This window comes from Cyanistes caeruleus, chromosome 8 (assembly GCF_971803275.1).
Source record: "Cyanistes caeruleus chromosome 8, bCyaCae1.hap1.1, whole genome shotgun sequence".
In the NCBI taxonomy this organism is placed as follows: Eukaryota; Metazoa; Chordata; class Aves; order Passeriformes; family Paridae; genus Cyanistes; species Cyanistes caeruleus.
In genome coordinates, this window is record NC_141708.1 from 3,021,936 (window position 1) to 3,039,651 (window position 17,716).

A 17,716-nucleotide genomic window follows, 5' to 3' on the forward strand; every position below is an offset into this window, starting at 1 on the left:
TATTTTGGAACAAAACCACGTGATTTAGCTTTGGTTAAAAAAACATTGAACAGATGTTTGGGTTTTCTTTTGACACTGGGTTTTTATTGAGTGCTTCATGATGATATCAAAGCAAAATAAGATGCAATATTTAAAAACACTCATCTGGTGGATATTTTTGGTTGCACAAAACCGTTGACTCAACAGCAGTTCTGCAAATATTGTGAAGTCACAGTCCTGCATGGCTGTTCTATAAAATCCAGGTGTTTGTAGGGAAGCTCAGAGTGAGAGATAATCTTTGAGTTTATCCATAATTCCATGAATTCCATCAGCTGGGACTACAATAACTGTCCTCAGAGGCTTCATTGGTACATCATCAAAGGACCATCTGCCACCCAGACAGGTGTCACTTTCCTCTTGCACAGAGTAGCTGAATTTCAGAAGGGCTTTCTAAACAACAGAAATAAAAGCATTCAGATAAAAATGTTTAATTAGCATGAAGATAATACATTATTTAAACAAAGTGAAAATAATGAACTTATTATGCCCATGCTTATTAAGCTTTTTTCCCTTCTTGAAGTGTCCACCAAAAAGAACGACTGAAAAATCCACTGTTTAAAGTGTCTTAAACAATTTTCTTTTCACAGAATTTATATCATTCATATTAAATTCTATAATGATTGCTAGCATTATAATTTGGGATCAGAGAAACAACCTAGGAGGGATGGCAAAAAAAAAACCAACCTAAATCAATGTTCTGAGGCTCTGCTGCTTTCAGGGCCTACTCTTAAAACTGCCCAGAGTCTTAAAAATTAACCAAACTGTAAGAATATGAGTAGAAATCAAATATTAAAGGGATGGGCAGCAATATGAATCCTGAGAAGAATTTCAGAAAGCTCTTGGAAAGGTTCCAGATGGCTGGAGCAATTGGAAGATCTATTCATGCTTCTCCAACAGGCAGGTGTCTAGAGTGTGCCTGATTTCTTTTGAGGGGTATAAACCCCATACAGAAAGTCCCTTTTCATCAGCTTTCCTGGACAAAACTCCTGATGGATAAGAAGAACAACCTAATGAATGTTTCCAGTTCTCACACAAGTCAGATTAAGAACTTGGAGCTGAACAATCAAGTAGAAAAACATACCTGATTCCTTCCCTTTGGGGGAAAATTAAGATCCACACTCTTTTTAGGTTTGCTTTCCACTAACTATATCAAGGCTTTAAATCTCATTTTGGATGAATTACCACATTAACTGAGTGGCTTTGCTCAAGAACAATTCAAGCACCTTTAATCAATTCCAAGACTGGTTATAATAGATTTTCTGGTTATAATTTTAAGGAACAGAATAAAGCCCAGGGCAGTGCCAAGTGCAGGAAAAGGCTTCTCTCAGTTTGATATGGCTCCAAGTGCCTCACCACATTTAATGCTATTTTATGGCAATCTAATTAACATTATGTGTGATCAGGGAGGACAGACACTCAGCACTAATTTAACACACACACATTATTAAGTACAGAAAGACATTTAATTTAATACCCTACATAATGTTTAAAATGAATTGTTTTTAAACACTGGAAAGACTGTTAAAAAGAAAAACATGCTCAGTTTGAGTCTATCCTTTTGAGCTGAGAACTACTGGAGTTTAGATGAAAGCACACAATTAGCCTTTAATAAATAACAAAGCTGAGATAAATAAATACAAAATGGGCCTTCTAGAACAGAACACCCATGGACACATGAGCATCACAGGCTTCTCCCCAGCAGCTTTTCAATAACATTTTACACAGAGTTCAGCTTCAGCTGTTTCAGCTGCTGTGGCAGGAACACAAAACCAAAAATCCCCAACTCGCTACTGCACAGAGGCTACAACACAATTCCCTACAGCTACCAGTGAATTCCCCCACTTATATTTCTCTCCTTCACAAGAAATAAAGTTCCAGCCCTATCACAGCCTCTGTCAGAATGATTACACACAGGAGCCTTTGCCATTAACCACCCCATGCATGTGCAAGTCCTTTGCCCTGCAGGCACTGCCAGAAATGAAAAATAACAGTCTCCTGACAAAGTAATAATATTGTACAATAGTGCTTTTAAAGCTTTGGGAACCAAAAAAAAAAAAAAATAAATAAAAAAAGAAACCATGAAAAATTCTCTGCATTTCAAAGCACATTTTAAAATTTAATTTCCTGCATTTTCCCCTCACCTGATCTGGCTTGGGACCAGCAGAACTGTGTGGCCAGGTTGCCTTTGGAAATGGGAAGTTATATTTTCATCTGTTCAACCACTTTTTATTTATATATTTGCCCCAAGCAGAATAGAGACAGAAAAGGGAAGCAAGAGCCACTTCTTAGGAGCTCTGTAAGTTTTTATTCCGAGCATTTTTTGCAATTAACAGGTAGCCAGAAGGAAACAGATAAATCAATACACAAAAAGAGCTTGATTGCTCCTCTCTCAACACTACTCCAAAACACCCTGGATTTATTTTAGAAATATTTGTGATCATCTTGGTAAAAGCTCCCCTTGAATTTGAGGTGAAACATCTCTTGTTGATGATATGTAAAGAAAAAGAAGCATTTTAAATTAAATTATCATGTTACCTCATAAAAGAATTCTTCCTCTGCATTAGCAAACATTAATTCCTCCTTTGGCTGATTTCTCCCTTCCTTCCTCTTAGAATTGCTCTTTGTTGCTTCTGTAAAGGTCTTGCTGATAAGGAGGTAATAGTGGCACTTTCCACAGGGTTTGTTTGTTCTCTGTGCCTCAGTCAGCTCCTTCCTAAAGAGGAATAAATGTTTACACAAATTAAATCCTAAACAAGCATCTAAGTAAACCTTACAATGCATTGGTATAGAAGGGATATTCAAATTACTGCCTATTCTTTTATGAGTACCTCAGAAAACCCATTTTGCAGATGGATTCTTTGTACCTAAAGATACTATTTGTATTTTAAACTATAAAAATATGGATTTTTTTCCACAGGTCACAGGATAACCCTTTTTTCCCAGAATCCTGTTCTTGGTAGAGTGTCTGTGCAATGATTCTAAGTGCAGCTCTCCTTAAAAATACATCACATTATCCCTTCCTTGAGGAATTGGAACTGAAGAGACAGAGAATACTCTTGCTCACCCTTGTGTTCAACATGTTTCCACTCCAAAACCTTTAAGACAAAGAGGCTGAGATCTGAATTTGAGCTGTACCTGTGGTGACCTCAATCTGACTTCTAGTCTCATCTGACATGAGAGGAAAGACAAAAATGAAAGAAGAAAAAAATATGATCTCCATTCTATTACTGACTCCTTATCCACCAGAATTTCCTTGTTTCCAGTTCTCAGCATGGCAATAAAACAGTGTAATGCTGTGTTTCAGTGGATTAATTTGTTTACATTCACAGCTTTTGATATAATCCATGAATTGGCAGAGATCAACCAGCACTTCTCCTGCTTTTTCATTACTTGAAACTAATCAGAACACTGCATATTTACATGGGCCAACACTAATTCACCTTTTAATCCTTTCCCTCAGTCCAAATCTCCCATTCCAGTGCCAGACATTAACATAGAAACACCCAAGCTGCTCATTATCAGCATGCTAAAAAAGTTCTCATTTTTAATTTTTCCTAGATCAGTGTGAAAATAATCTGCAATACAATAAACTGCAACATACACACAGCTCTTTCTGTAAAACACCATGTACTCTCAAATTTTATCCTCTACAGAAGTTGAGGAAGTTTTGTACCTTTATAAAGATAGAAAAAATATTCTAAAGAGTAACTAAAGAGCTTATATAAGTATTTTTGTTCACGCTTCACCCCTATCTATAGCATCAACTTTCTTAACACAGCTCTATATACTTAAGAGTTATGAAAAATATGAAGAAAAAAATACCATTCAACATCATGCAAGAAAAAAATACAAACAAACTTACTGGAGCTGCTGGTGCATGGGCAGAGCAATCTGTGGAGGGACATTGATGAACCTTTCACTCAGGATGAGCCCCACAGGCTTTTTGCTATCGTTCAGGAGTTTACTCAGCTGTTCCACCACACGCTGCTCACAGCTCTGCTCACAGTGACTCAGAAGCAGCTCTTTGATTTGCTCAGCACACTGGGTGCCCTGCAATCAAAAGGTGCATTTTCTTTACCTGATACAACAACTACTTACACAAGAAAATGTCAACCTTGAATGTCAACCTCAAGGGAACTTCCTACAGGCCTGGTGGCAATTTCCCTCAGCAGCCTCTAAAGCCCTGCACAACTGCTTTGAAATCAGTGTCCAGCCCTAAGGCTCAGGGCAAACAAAGGTTGTGAAGCGATGGTAACAAAGAACTGCAACACCACAGCAAAACTCCAAACTGCAGAAACTCAAAGGGAAGAAATACAAGAGACTCACAGCTCACTTACCCTTGAATTACTAGGCTCAGTTTTAACTCTATATTCCATTCTTTGCTTCATGTTTGACCCTCAGCAAGTTACTGCATTCAAAATAAGCTAAGCCACTTCAAGTTTGATAACCCCAGTCCTCCACAGAGGAATTCCAAATCCTGGTCCAGCTGTCCAGGCTTGTTACATAAGATGCAATCTCATTTATTACTGATGTTAATATTTATAACCAGATGTTACTGAAGAATACCAACCTTTCTTTCTGTTAAGTTCAAGCAGCTTATAAAACCAAATACTTCATCATCATCTTCTTCATCATCACTACTGTCTTCCTGCACTTCTGCTTGCTGTTGAATGAAAGGAAAAGCAACAACTCATATTGACATTCTATTTCCACTCTGTAGCAAAAGTTATTTTTCTTTCTAGGTGGTAACAGCAGATGAAAACCATTGAGGAAATCTGTACAAACACACACTGCCAATTCTGCTGCATCACTGAACATCTCAGTGTGCCCAGAGTCAGCTTTAGAGAGGGCCAGGTCATGCATCTTCTACAGCAGAGTCCTCTGAAAGGTTGATAGCTCACGTTTAATAAGCAGCATCTCGGCCCAAGGGATGGCAATACTCTAAACAAAACCAATTTCCTTAGTTTCTAATGTAGGGAAATAAACCTGGAATGTCTTGACAACCACAGAGCAATAAAACTTTGATAGGGAGGGGGACAAAGAGCTGTGTCTTTGTAGGAAAGTCACAAGCTCCTATTTCTTATGGAGATGGTAACAAACCTCTCCATTGCATTTTCAGCATTACTACACTGAAATTCAGGGACTGAAAAGCCTTTCATATGTAAAAAGAAACCACCAATAACAATATATCAAATTTCTTCTTTGCTTGAAAGTAGGCATGGAAAACTTCAGTTCCCACAGAAAAACAACTCTTAAAGCAGAAAAAACAAGAAAGAACACAAATAATACAGACAGGATCCCTTTCTGGAATACAGAAATCATGTCATTTCAATAAAGAAAGTATTGCACTTCAATTACAAATACAGTATCTGTCTTACCTTGATAATACTCCCAATATGGTTCTGTTGTATTAATAAATCAGTTAATTCAGCAGTGTTAACAGGAGCTTTTAGAAACAACTGGAAGACAGGAAACAAGTATTAAGTTTTAGGCACTGAGGGTATATCATGGACCACTTAGTAAAAAATAAAGTGAACTTTTTATTTATCTTCCTTCATTACAATTCTGCAAAAACCAACAATCAGCTGCTTCAGGTGGTTGCTTCTGCACCTTCCACATGCTGATATTTCCACACTGGTACCCTCTGGAGTTTGGTATGATCTGAAAGCTGTGGCTATTCCATCTCCGGAAGTGTCCAAGCCCAGGTTGGATGGAGCTTGGAGAAATCTGGGACAGTGGAAGGTATCCCTGCCCATGGCAGGGGGTAGCACTGGATGGGCTTTAAAGTCCCTTCCAATCCAAACTACTCTGGGATTATCTAATAAAAGGAAGCAAAGTAATATATAAAAGCTATAAATCAATACAGAGAATGTGAACTGATGTCTTTGCATAACTCCTTAGATATTATTTATCAATGGACATATCAACCAAGCTAACAAGTAGTCACAGTACCTGCTGTAGTAACTTCTTTATCCCATTATAGTCATTGTCAGATATGGAATGTGCTTCAAATTCAACATTCACCTCCTGTAGAGTAAAACAGAGGATATCACACATGCCTGGCAAGAAGTTGTATCAGAACAAAGCTAACCTGTGGGAAACATGAAGACAAGTAATGGCAAACAGCAGAAACAGAACTTATTTCCACCTCGCAGTAATCTCAGTGATTATTATCACTTCTGTGATCTTTAGAGAACTGTGAAAGAAACTTTTCAAAACTGACCCACCAACTGTGTCATGAACAAACCTTTAACATTTTGCTCCTGCCATCTGGGCCACACAATTACACCTATTGTAGCCACAGACTCTTCATGTAGAGAGGTTTGATCCAGGCACTTCAGCCCTGGGAACTTCAGGAGCGGGGTGTAACGCCTTAGCTAAAGGTGAAGATTGCTGCAGACATTTAAATAATTACATCCAAACCCACACTTCTGCTATTTCCCCAAATCTTCCTGGCATCATTAACCCCACTGGGGACCTCTGCAAATGATGAGACCCAGGCACTGCAGCAGCCACAATGGGAACTACTGAATCTCCTTCCACAACAAATGCTGGGATGCCTACCAACATTTTTATTGGTATTCAGTATGAAAAATCACACCTGTCAAGGTTACTCTGCCTACCTATTCCACTGTTCAAGATCATTCAAAGTTATTTTGCCTTTTAATTGCCAGTTTCAATTACACTTCCCGAGTAACCTCAGCAACTCAGCCTTACTTTTGCCACTCTCCAAATCCCACATCGAGGTCATGGCCTTTGCTGACCAGTGGAAGAACAGTGTTAAAGACCTGTTTGTAATGTAGAAAACAGGCACACAGTCCCTCGGGAGGCAGTAAAATTCAGGAGGCACTGGCACAGGCTGGCCCTGGATCCCTGGGAACATCCAAGGCCAGGCTCGACATAGCTTGGAAAACCCTGGGAAAGTGGGATGTGTCCCTGCCCATGGCAGGGTCCTTTCCAAACCAAACTATTCTGGGATTTTATAACAAAAGGAAGCAAACTAATACAATAATAAAACATAGCAGAATATAATAGAAGAGCGAATCTGTGCTGAAAGCACCATTTCCAAGCAGCCGCCTCCAGCCCCTCACCCGAGCGGACACGCCAAGGGCCAGGCCTGTACAGCTGAGGCCTCGGGGAGCCCGAAACTTGAAAAACAGTTAAAAAATTCAAAACTTTCAGCAACAACAAGGCAGCGAACACAGTTTGGATCACCGCTCCCACAGGAGCCCGCAGGGGCACAAGCCCTTCCTTCCCGAGCCCCTTCCCAACATCCCCCTGACAATTCCCGGCCGCTCCCGTCCCCCGCAGCTCTGGGAGCCCGTCCCTCTCACCTCATCGATGGGCGACTCCGAGTCCGAGCCCCCCGAGCTCTCGGAGCCGCTGTCGGAGGCCTCGGAGCTGCCGGAGCCGCTGTGGGAGCCGTGTTCCCCGGCGGGGCCCCGCGCCCGGCGCTTGGCCGGCGTGGCCATGGCACGGCGAGTCGCGGGATGTCGCCGAATGTCGCGACAGAGAGCGGCAAACAGCGCCCGGCGAGCGCGGAGGGGCCCGGGCAGCCTGAAGGGGGAGGCGCGTCCCGGCCCGCCCCTGTCCCCGCAAAGCCGGATTTCCTCTCCGTGCTGTGGAGTCACTTCCTTGCCGAGGGAAGCCCGTGTGGGAAGCCCGTGTGGGAGCGGCTGTCCGGAGTTCAGTCCGGCTCCCAGCGGCGTTTGGAGTCCCCGGCCCGGAGCTCGCTGCTCTGGGCTGGGGACACGGTGGGGAGCGGGGCTCGGTGATCCTGGAGGGCTTTTCCACCCTCCCTGATCCCGGGATTCTGTGCTTTAAAAGGAACTGAGTGTCCTGAGCATCTCCGACATTAGCAAAAAAAAATACTGTAAGTAAAAACCAGCGTTAGTAAAAATCGCCAATTAAAACACGATTCGGTTTGCTTGCTCTAAAAATTGTGTCCCGGCTTTCCCTGAAGCAAATTCCCTGAATAATTCCAGAAAAAGCAGCAGAAAAGGGTGGTAGGGAGAGCACAGTAAGCACAACGTGATTCTGGTCTTTATAAAAAAATGCCAGTCGGGAAACCGCGTTGAAATATCCTGAAGAAATGCTCATTAATGATCAAGCCTCAGTTATGTGGAACGTGTTCCACTGAACACTTTGTGTCTAATTAATGAAGAGAGGTGTGTGTTAATGAGGCCGTGGAAAGAAGAGAGCATTGGGCACACACTTGCCAGCCGGAAGAAATGCAAGGCACAAAGCCTTGGGATGTAATTCCAGCTTTATAAATACGCTTCAAGTAGGTTCAAATTTTCATGTTCCCTTTAAAGTGTCAAATACATCTGTGTTTTTTATTTTTTTTTTTTTTATTTTTATTTTTTTTGAAAGCTGTGTTTGCTCTGGGAGCAGTTAGGTCATTGCCAAAATACAAATACTGATATCCAGGGAAAGCATTAAGAGGAAGGTAAATTTTCCTATGTATGTGATGTATCAGGAAAATACCACACTGGTATTTGGGGTAAATGTGTGCTAAGAGAGTGGATTTCTGATTGTATTATTCGTGTATTTGCTTACGTTTTGTAACTTTGAATTTAGCAAAGGTTGTAAAGAACTGAGAAGTATCATCTTCCATTTTTATGGCAGAATAGATGTCTTCTGCCTTGTTTCCTAGAGTATCAGAGAAGGCATATGAATATTATCTATATTATTATAGATGTATAAATGTGTGCATAAAGACACATATTAAATCAGTATCTTTGCATACTCATTTTGATGAGCAGAGGGTGAAAACTAGCATGGAAATTAATAGAATAAATAACTTTTATAGCTAGACAATGATTCAATTGCAGAACGTGCTGGCATTGTAGGGCTTGTTACTGCTTTTACAAAAGGTTCTTTAAAATGTGTTCCCTTTGATGAGTTCCATTAGAGCCTCTTCTTGAGGTAGTGTTATCTAAAGGCAGCATATTATTTTTTGCCCTTATCAGGGTGGTTGTTCCTGCCTGCAGAATGCACAATAACTGCTTACTCATTGTGTAGGGAGCAGTACAACTGGTAGCAACCCAGTTCTTGGAGTTGTTAAGGTCACTGCTGGAGTAAAAAAGTCCTCTAGATCTAATTTAGATAAATTCCATTCTTGTATTTCAGGGTTCTGCTGTGCTTCCTTGGTGAACAATGAAGGTGCTGCTGCTGAAGGATCCCAAAGACAAAGATTCGGGACCAGATCCATATATTAAAGTGAGTAAACGTTGAGAAAATTAAAAAAAATATGTCACTTTTTTATTAAATATGAATGCAACTGTTTCAAAGTAGAAAAAGGGGCTTAATCAATATGAGGAGTTCTTGTATGAAATTATGTTAAGAGAAAAAGTATCTTAGAAAATATGCCCTTCCTGCAAAGAATGTTATAATTATGGGACATTTATACTGATTTCATTGTAAAGCTCTCAGCCAAGTACTGATATTAAACCAGCTTCTTTTGAAGTAGTTACTATTGATTATGTTCATATGGACAGAATAAAGATTACAGAAATTCTTTGTATTTCTACTGGGAATGTGATGTGAAACAGAGGTTACCTGTTGCTGGGGTTCCTTCTGCTGCTGCCCTTGAGTAAATCTCACTCATAACAGCAAGAATTCCTGATGCAGGAGGATTATTTCTTTAGGAGAGACCTATTGCCAGAATTACAGAGATGGGCAGGGACATTTGCAGGACTGGGTGGGCACCTGGGGACTTCAGAGTTACATGCTGGTGTCTCCTGTACCTCAGAAGGCCACAGTCCCACAGCTGTTTGTTTAATAAAATGTTACAATATAAAATAATTAACAAATCCAAAGTAGATTTACCAGGGAAAGGAAATAAAATGCCTTTTTATTTTGCTTTAGCAAAGAGAAATGCTTGTTCTGGCTTAACTCTTTGAAAAAGCAAACATGTTGTTTGGAATTTATTTCAAGAGCTGCAAACCTTTTCTTGATAGGAATTAGAATCATACAGCTTGGAAGCAACGTTGATCCCAGTTTTGTCATTTGAATTCACCTCTCTTGACAGCTTATTTGACAAGGTAAATTTGAAATTCTTTCAGTTGTCTTATTTCCAACAGGATTTGGTTGCCAAGATCCCATTTCATCATTCTCTGTGGATGCTACCTCTTTTAGTGTTGCCACAAGCCACCTTTGTACAGTAAAACTGCATGTACACCATCCAGGACCTTGTCCCTGCTTGTTAAAGAATTAAATTGGTCAGAGAGAATTCACATTTATATTGTGTGACTATAAATAGTCACAAATATTGGGGCATTTCAGGCAATTATTGAAGCTGTTCTGTTTGTCATGAGGTTATAAATAATTGATCAACTGATTTTTTAAATTGATTTACTAATTAATTTATTTTTTTTTTACTTCTTAAATTTACTGTTTCTAAATAGCTTTCCCATCCAGAGTGCTATGGAGGCCTAGTTTTTACCAGCCCAAGAGCATTAGAAGCCATCAAGATTTGTTTAAAAGAGAAGAGTAAAAAAGAAGGTAAGTACATATTAATATTCCTTGGTCTTTTTCTTCCAGCATCTTGTGAAGTTTGGATTTCATTGAATTTTATTTCACTCACCAGTAGATACTTGGAGCATGATTTTTTTAAAAAAATCTGAATTTCATAGTTCTTTTAGCATCATAAAGGGCTCATGCTACATTGAGCTTTTAAGGGTTGTATTTTCCTCACCTAAAAATGAAAGAAAGCAGCTTTTGGTGCAAATTAATAATTAGTGAGTGCTCTTCCAGCTCTGGTCCTCTCATGCAGAAGGAATATTTTGCTGCAGTGCCTGGTTTGCTTGCTGACTCCTTTCTTCCCTTAAAGAGAAGATCATCTCATAAAACCTGGCCATTACTTCTGTGCCTGTATAATGCATATTAAATGCTGCAGAAAAAGGGAGTTCTCTGGCTTGAATAAGAAATTTCTCAAGTGAATTAATTATTAGCTAAAAAATGGTGAAGAAGTGCTGATGTATAAAAGCCAACAGATCAGGGGTGAGGAAGAAAGAATCAGGATTCTAAATAGAAATATCCATCACAATGAAATGTCAAATCCTTATAAACTCTTCCAAATTCTTGTGTTGGGTGATTCTGGCATGGAGTTTCTACTTTACCTGCTCCATTTTTGGCCTGTGGACAAATCAATGTCCTGTGAGTAAGATTACACCCTGGAGTAAGCAGTAGATGCACTGAGACCCTCAGTTTATTGTAGCATTTGCAGCAGCAGAAGACAGTATATTAAGATTATAGGTCAAAAGTAATCTCTTCTCTAAATTTCATCCCTAATCTTGATTAGGACTTTTGGAAAATACATATTTTCATAATAAAAATAGGTCTCTAATTTCTGTTTGGGTTCCTTTCAAAGGCATTAAATCCTTGGGTTTTTTTCCTTCTGGTTTTTATTTTTACTGTCGTGGTTTGTATTTCTTTTTTCACTCCCAGGAGTCCCAGGTAAAACTCAGTGTCCTGTGCTGCTTTGGTTAAAACAAGACAGTAAAAAACTTGGTGTATCTGGTTTTGATCCATTAGGATTTGTACATCCAGATTTGCTGAATGTGTAGTGCAGTTTTAGTTATTATTATCATCATTTTGCTGTATTTGTGGATTAAACAGAAGTCCAAATAGTCATTTAGCATTCACATTCTGTTGCCATGTGCTTAAATTTAATTTAATTTAGTATAATTTAATGTTTTTCAGCCTGGTCAAAATCTCTTAAACAAATGTGGAATATCAAACCAGCATATGTGGTAGGAAAAGCTACAGCTTCTTTAGGTAAGCTGGGGTTTAAAAAAAGAAAAGTTGGCTAAATCTGGCTTGTAAGTACAATTTTTGGAGGAGGAGCTGCTGTTCAAGGGTGCTGAGAAAAAAAAACAAGTTTTAGAACTGGTTAATTTGGAAGAGAGGTAATTATATAAACATTAGAATTATCCATGCTCCAGGCAAGGATATCCATGGATATAATCCAGCCTCTGGATTTCTGCTCTTTGTGCTGTAATGTGATGGTCACTGCTTGAAAAATTGGGTCAAAATAGGAAAAAAACCCATCTCTTTGTTCTTCATTTGAATGTGGTTTTGTCATTGCCTTTGGAAATGAAATTGGGTGAAAGGGATTCTAACCTGGTTGAGATTGTGCTCAAATTATTTTGTGTGCTTGGACCAAGCTGTGCCTCCCTTTCCATCCCAGGCTTCTGTGACAGCAAATCTGAATTCTTCTCGTTGTTTTCCATGTTTTTTTTCTTTGCTGCTTTTGGTTCTAGTGGAAGAAATTGGTCTTATTCCACAAGGAGAAAAGGCTGGAAATGCTGAGAAATTAGCTGAATATATTTGTTCAAGTAAGTGGCTAAAATGTTAAATTAAGGTAATGTGCCTTCCATCATTTCAGAATTTCCTTGATGTAAAATCAAGTGCACAGTGAGGCAAAAATACCCCATATACAAGATAATCAATTTGCATGTAAGCTTAGATCCTCTAGGTAATTAATAAATACTATTTGAGCCAGCAGAAAAAAGTAAATTTTTACTGGAAGATCAGAGCTGTAATGGCTGGAAATTACTGCTAAACCAGAAGATTTAAATAAATGTTGGTGACTTTCCCCAAAATTACCCTGTGGTTTCAGAGGGATCTGGTTTTCAGCACCAAAGCTGAGTGGTTTTGAAGAAATTAAAGTGATGCTTTAAGTTTTGTTTAACCATTTTGCAGTGGTTAAATCTGTAATGCTTCTCAATCTATTATCAGATTATTGGGGGATTTTAAAAGTCTATTTGCTGTCTTCTTCTGTTTTTACTCTAATTTGCTAAAATTTCCCCTAGCAATAAGGAAGATATTTAGACTTAAGGGTTGTTTATTTTTTGAGGATGGCTCAGCAGAAGTTGTGAAAAAGAGTTTTTGTACAGGTGTGAGAGAGCTGCTGAGCAAAGTCTGCCCAGTAGCAGAGACTTATAGGGAAAAGAAAAATGGGAAAAAGCTGGGAAGGATTGTTTTTGCTGGGCACAGTGCTCTCCAATCCACTGGCAAATAAAATACTTCACCTCTAAGGAATATTTAATGATAAAAATGAGAGTTGCCAAAACAAGATGAAATAATAAATTCTGAAAATTAAAAGTACAACACAGATATGTCATAAGTGAAGAATAACCCATTTCTCCTGTTCAGCAGATGTATTAAACCTAATAAAGGTTTCAGCTGATTTTTTAGTGCTGGAAAACCTACTTCTGGCAATGAATTAATATTTGCTAGGGATTTTTTCGAGCAGAAAGACAAAAGAAATACCTGTTTATTGTGTTGTATGAAGGTGAAAAAAATTAACCAAGCAGTGATTTCAGTCAGTGGAGCCTGTTTGTTGTTGAGACATAGAAATATCCTCCAGGATTTATTGGGCTGTGCATATTTAAATGCTCTCAACTGATCAAGTGCTTTATAACAACCTTGGATGTACAGATGATATTATCTCATGTTCCCTATTATGTATAAATTCAATTTTGTTTGTGCATAAATAAATAAATTAAAAGAATAGCTCTGAATTTCTTGTATCATGAGAGGTTATTGCCAGAATAAGAATAAAAACTGAAATAATTACATGTTTTTGTCATCACCTTTTGTGCTCTGGTGCCCAATTTAAGGGAATGGCAAATAAAGGAATTTACTCCAAGACTTGTCTGCCTTATTCTTCTCAAGGCAAATATTTGTCTACAGAAGCAGGAGATCCCAGTCCTTGTGTTGTTCAGGCCTACCAAGGAATTTTTCTGTGCCAAAAGAATTGGTGTTTGTTTACAGGTATCACAATTTCAAATAACTGCCATGACTCGCAGGAGAATTGGTGCTGGAATGTCCCAGTCTTATTTAATTTTAAAATCTTTTTTACATTGTGAGATAAGTTCATTCTTCCTCTAATTCTTAATTTTAATTTAAGAATATGTGTGGTTTCTAATAAAAGCTCAGTGTGCAGTCAGGACACTCAAGGGTGTCTGGGTTGACTCCTACAAGGGTCTTTCCATTTGATTTTCACTCTGCTGCCCTTTTATCCAAGAATATCTGTATGCATAAACCAACAATCTCCTTCCAGCATTTAAAAGCATATTTTCTTTAGTAATTGTCTCTTAAAAATGTATTAACAAATCTGAATTAGTAACAGAATAATTTCATTTCTTTGGAAAGCTTGATGCAAAGCCGTATCAATCTGTGTAGAATTTCATCTTGAAATTTTCGCTGTGCTTCTTATTTATAGAAAAGGCAAAAACTGTGCAAAGCAAGTCTGTTGTTAAATTCCTAATTTGACAAAAGCATCTGAGGATATCCACTCCCACCCCAGCAGTGCAATCAGAATCCTTTTTCCCTGGGGAATTAAGAAAATGGAATTGCAGATAGACCAAAACTTTTCAGCACAGTAATGTCCTTTCCTTTGTCTGCCTGAATATTCTCTTTTAGAGAGCTCTGTCATTTATTGAGTGGGACAGATTTTAAATATCAAAGTGAGGCAGGTTGTGTTGAGGAGGAGATAAAGTGCATTTCTATTTCCCTTGCCCTTCTACAGAGGAAGTTATCTTTTTAGCCAATATTCATATTCTAGTTACAGGATATTTTTAATGTTCCTACTAAGTAGCCTCTGTCCTGTGAATTGAGGCTGCAGATGTTTTCTGTTATCTTAGAGCTGTGTCTGTGGTGAGGCATTTTATAAATCAGCACTTGATACCTTTAAAATGTATTAAATCACATTTACTCTTTATTAAAGGCCTGAGTTAATTAAAGTTCTTATTTGTGTGTTTACAGGAGAGAAACCCAATTCCTCAGCTCTCCTATTTCCTTGTGGAGCCCTGAAAAGAGAAGTACTTCCCACAGCACTGAGAGAAAAAGGTTGAACTTCCCCTGGAGACCCATTTTAATTAGTCAGTGATGAGAAAAGTTGTATCTAAAGCTTGTGAACCAAATTGGAAGAAGTAAAAGTGGAACTTCTGAGGAGAGGATGGGAGTAAGCCCTGGGAGGTTGGATGGCTGCCCACAGCCCTAGGATGTGCAAATCCTTCACAGAACGTTTATGTGTCTTTTTAGCCTAAAATAGTTACACTTAAGTGCAGTTAGGATGTTGTGAGTGCTGAATTGAAATGATAGAAATGGATGAATAAATGAATGAATGATGACTGCATGTCCACATTACAGGCATACCCCTGGAAAGCCTCACTGTTTATCAAACAACCCAGCACCCTGATCTGCAGGAATCTTTGAGCAGTTACTTCTCCCAGCAGGTACTGGGCACTGATGTAGTTTGGGATTTTCTGAGGCAGGTGACAATGCCTTCTGGAATATTTCTTTCTTTTAAGTAGTGGAACTGAAATATCACTGGGTATCTTTGCTGTGTATCACAGATCAGAATCCAGGAGTAATCTGCCCTATGTAGTTTGTATAAAAGTAATCATTGCTTTTAATTTTCAAGATTGGCTTTCTGATTTTTCCATTTTAGGAGCCTCCATCATAGAATTACAGACTCATGGAATGGTTTGGGTGGGAAGTTAAAGCTCTTCCTGTCCTGCCCCTGCCATGGGTGGGGACACCTTCCCCTGTCCCAGCTGCTCCAGCCCCAGTGTCCAGCCTGGCCTTGGGCACTGCCAGGGATCCAGGGGCAGCCCCAGCTGCTCTGGCAATTCCATCCCAGCCCCTGCCCACCCTGCCAGGGAACAATTCCTGCCCAAGGTCCCATCCAGCCCTGCCCTCTGGCACTGGGAGCCATTCCCTGTGTCCTGGCACCATGTCCAAGGCACTGGCACACTGCTGGAGCAGGGAGTGAGCTGTGCCAACCTCTGTTTGCTTTCACCCAGGGGATCCCTGCGAGCGTCGTGTTCTTCAGCCCATCCGGTGTCAAATTCTGCCTCCAGCACATCCAAAAGCTTTCGGGGGATCTGATCAACCAAGTCAAGGTATCTTCTCTTAAAAATGGTGGAATACAAGAGGCAGTAAATTTGGGGTGGGCAAATGAGTTAGAAAGGCTGTCACAACCACTGCAAACCTTGATTTTATCTGTGGGGGTTTTTTTTCCTTAAAAAAAAAAAAAAATAGTTTATAGCAAATACAAATGTTATTATATAGAATTCTAGAATCTCAGAATGCTTTGGGTTGAAAGGGATCTTAAAACCCATCTTGTTCCACCCCCTTGCCATGGGCAAGGACACCTTTCTCTACACCAGGTCGCTCCATCCCCATCCATTCTGGCCTTGGTTGGATTTTAAAAAAGAAATTGTTTTCACCTGGCATGTTTTCCCCAACCAATCTCCCACACCTCCACTGGGACAGACTTCATTTTCTCTGAGTGATGGGATGGTGTGAGGAGCTGTTGCTTGCACCAAGCTGCAGCTGATTAAAATTCCTCTCCCTTTTCCTTGTTCCATGGGACTCAGAGCTTTCAGTGTTTGTAATGCCGAGATAAACACTCATCTTCCCTGAGTCACTGCTAAGTAGCTCCAATGATGGGTGGATTTTAATGCTGCAAATCTTCAGCCTGAGCTGGTCAGTGTTGCTGGGGAGGCTGAGCTGGGTGATGGTGCTGTGCCTGAGCATTTACAGTGGAAATGTCCCTGCAGTTCGCTGCCATTGGCCCCACCACAGCAGAGGCCCTGCAAGGCGCCGGCATCGCCGTGAGCTGCACTGCGGGGAGCCCCACGCCCCAGGACCTGGCTGCTGCCATCCACAGAGCCCTGCACAACTGCTCTGTGCCCCAGTGAGAGCCCAGCATGGTCCATGTGGTGCTCCAAGAGGGCTTTTCCAATTTGCAGACCTACTGTCCTGCATAAAAGTGGCTTTTTGGGATTGTGAAGCACTGTCCTGGTCAGGGATGGGTGTGAGAAGGTTGCACCTAAATCTCTGAAGAAATCTGGAATCTGTCCAGCATCCCTGAAGCATCCAGCTATTCCCTTTCCTCCTGTGTGTACTGTGAGTATTTTATCCTTGAAAAGACGCTGTGAACACTGAGACACTGAAATCAGCCCCACACCTCACCTCAGGTATCTCCCAGCACAGCTCAGGTTGGATTTCTCTGTGTGATCAGTTTTACTTGCACATCTTCTTTTGTAGGAAAAACCCTCATATTCCAATGAAGAATTTTCTTTTGTAAACTTGTTGTTCCACTTTTCAAATATTTGTATAAGAGTGGTGATTGTAGATTCTTAGTGGAACAGGAGAATTCTTGCAGTGAAGTTTCTCTGTGTGGGGCTAATTCAGGGCAGCTGTTGGCCCTTGTTACCCTGACAGGGTCTTAAAAATGAGGTTTTGGTTTCTGTTCCTGTAAAGAAGGATTTATTAACATGGAAATAAACTGGCTTATCAGAATTAATAATGGTGTTAGAGTTGTCTGTTTTGGATGTGTTTTATGCTTTAATTGTTTATCTCTGAAAGGGGAAAAAATAATCCTGTTTAGCACTAGAGCTCCTCCAGCTAATGCTTCACAGATTTGAATCGTAATACACTCATTTATAATCCTCCTGAAAGTCATTTGTGTTGCTAGCACAGTGCTGAGGTTCCTGGAATCAGAGAAACCCTCAGTTGCTGCACAGTTCAGGTGAAGCCTGAGGATGGGACCTGGATTTCCATCCATGTGAGAGGCTCCACACCTGAACAAGAGGGAACCTGGACCCAGTTCTGTTCCTGTAACTTGAGTAATTCCAGAGTGTGGGTTCATCAGTCA

At 40.0% G+C, this 17,716-nt stretch overlaps 2 protein-coding genes across 7 annotated transcripts; one reads left to right on the plus strand and one right to left on the minus strand.

Annotated features, from left to right (window-relative positions):
- Positions 1–62: 62 nt before the first annotated feature.
- BCCIP (BRCA2 and CDKN1A interacting protein) lies at positions 63–7,636 on the minus strand. The gene is made up of 7 exons (XM_023930026.2): positions 7,374–7,636; positions 5,992–6,066; positions 5,418–5,498; positions 4,610–4,702; positions 3,902–4,089; positions 2,575–2,752; positions 63–429 (listed from the first exon to the last, which is right to left on the minus strand). The coding sequence occupies exons 1-7, from the start codon at positions 7,509–7,511 to the stop codon at positions 259–261; spliced, it is 924 nt and encodes a 307-aa protein (XP_023785794.2). The 5' UTR covers positions 7,512–7,636; the 3' UTR covers positions 63–258.
- Positions 7,416–17,365, plus strand: UROS (uroporphyrinogen III synthase). Of its 6 annotated transcripts, none has more exons than XM_023930027.2 (10): positions 7,416–7,912; positions 9,172–9,261; positions 10,002–10,085; positions 10,449–10,545; positions 11,746–11,820; positions 12,306–12,380; positions 14,815–14,898; positions 15,202–15,287; positions 15,858–15,956; positions 16,617–17,365. In XM_023930027.2, exons 2-10 carry the CDS (start codon positions 9,199–9,201, stop codon positions 16,755–16,757), a joined length of 804 nt encoding a protein of 267 aa, XP_023785795.2. In that variant the 5' UTR covers positions 7,416–7,912; positions 9,172–9,198; the 3' UTR covers positions 16,758–17,365. The 6 variants fall into 6 exon arrangements, with proteins under 6 accessions (XP_023785795.2, XP_023785796.2, XP_023785798.2 ...); XM_023930028.2 differs by having other exon boundaries at positions 7,532–8,323; XM_023930030.2 differs by having other exon boundaries at positions 7,799–7,912; positions 16,809–17,365.
- The last annotated feature ends 351 nt before the right edge of the window (positions 17,366–17,716 follow it).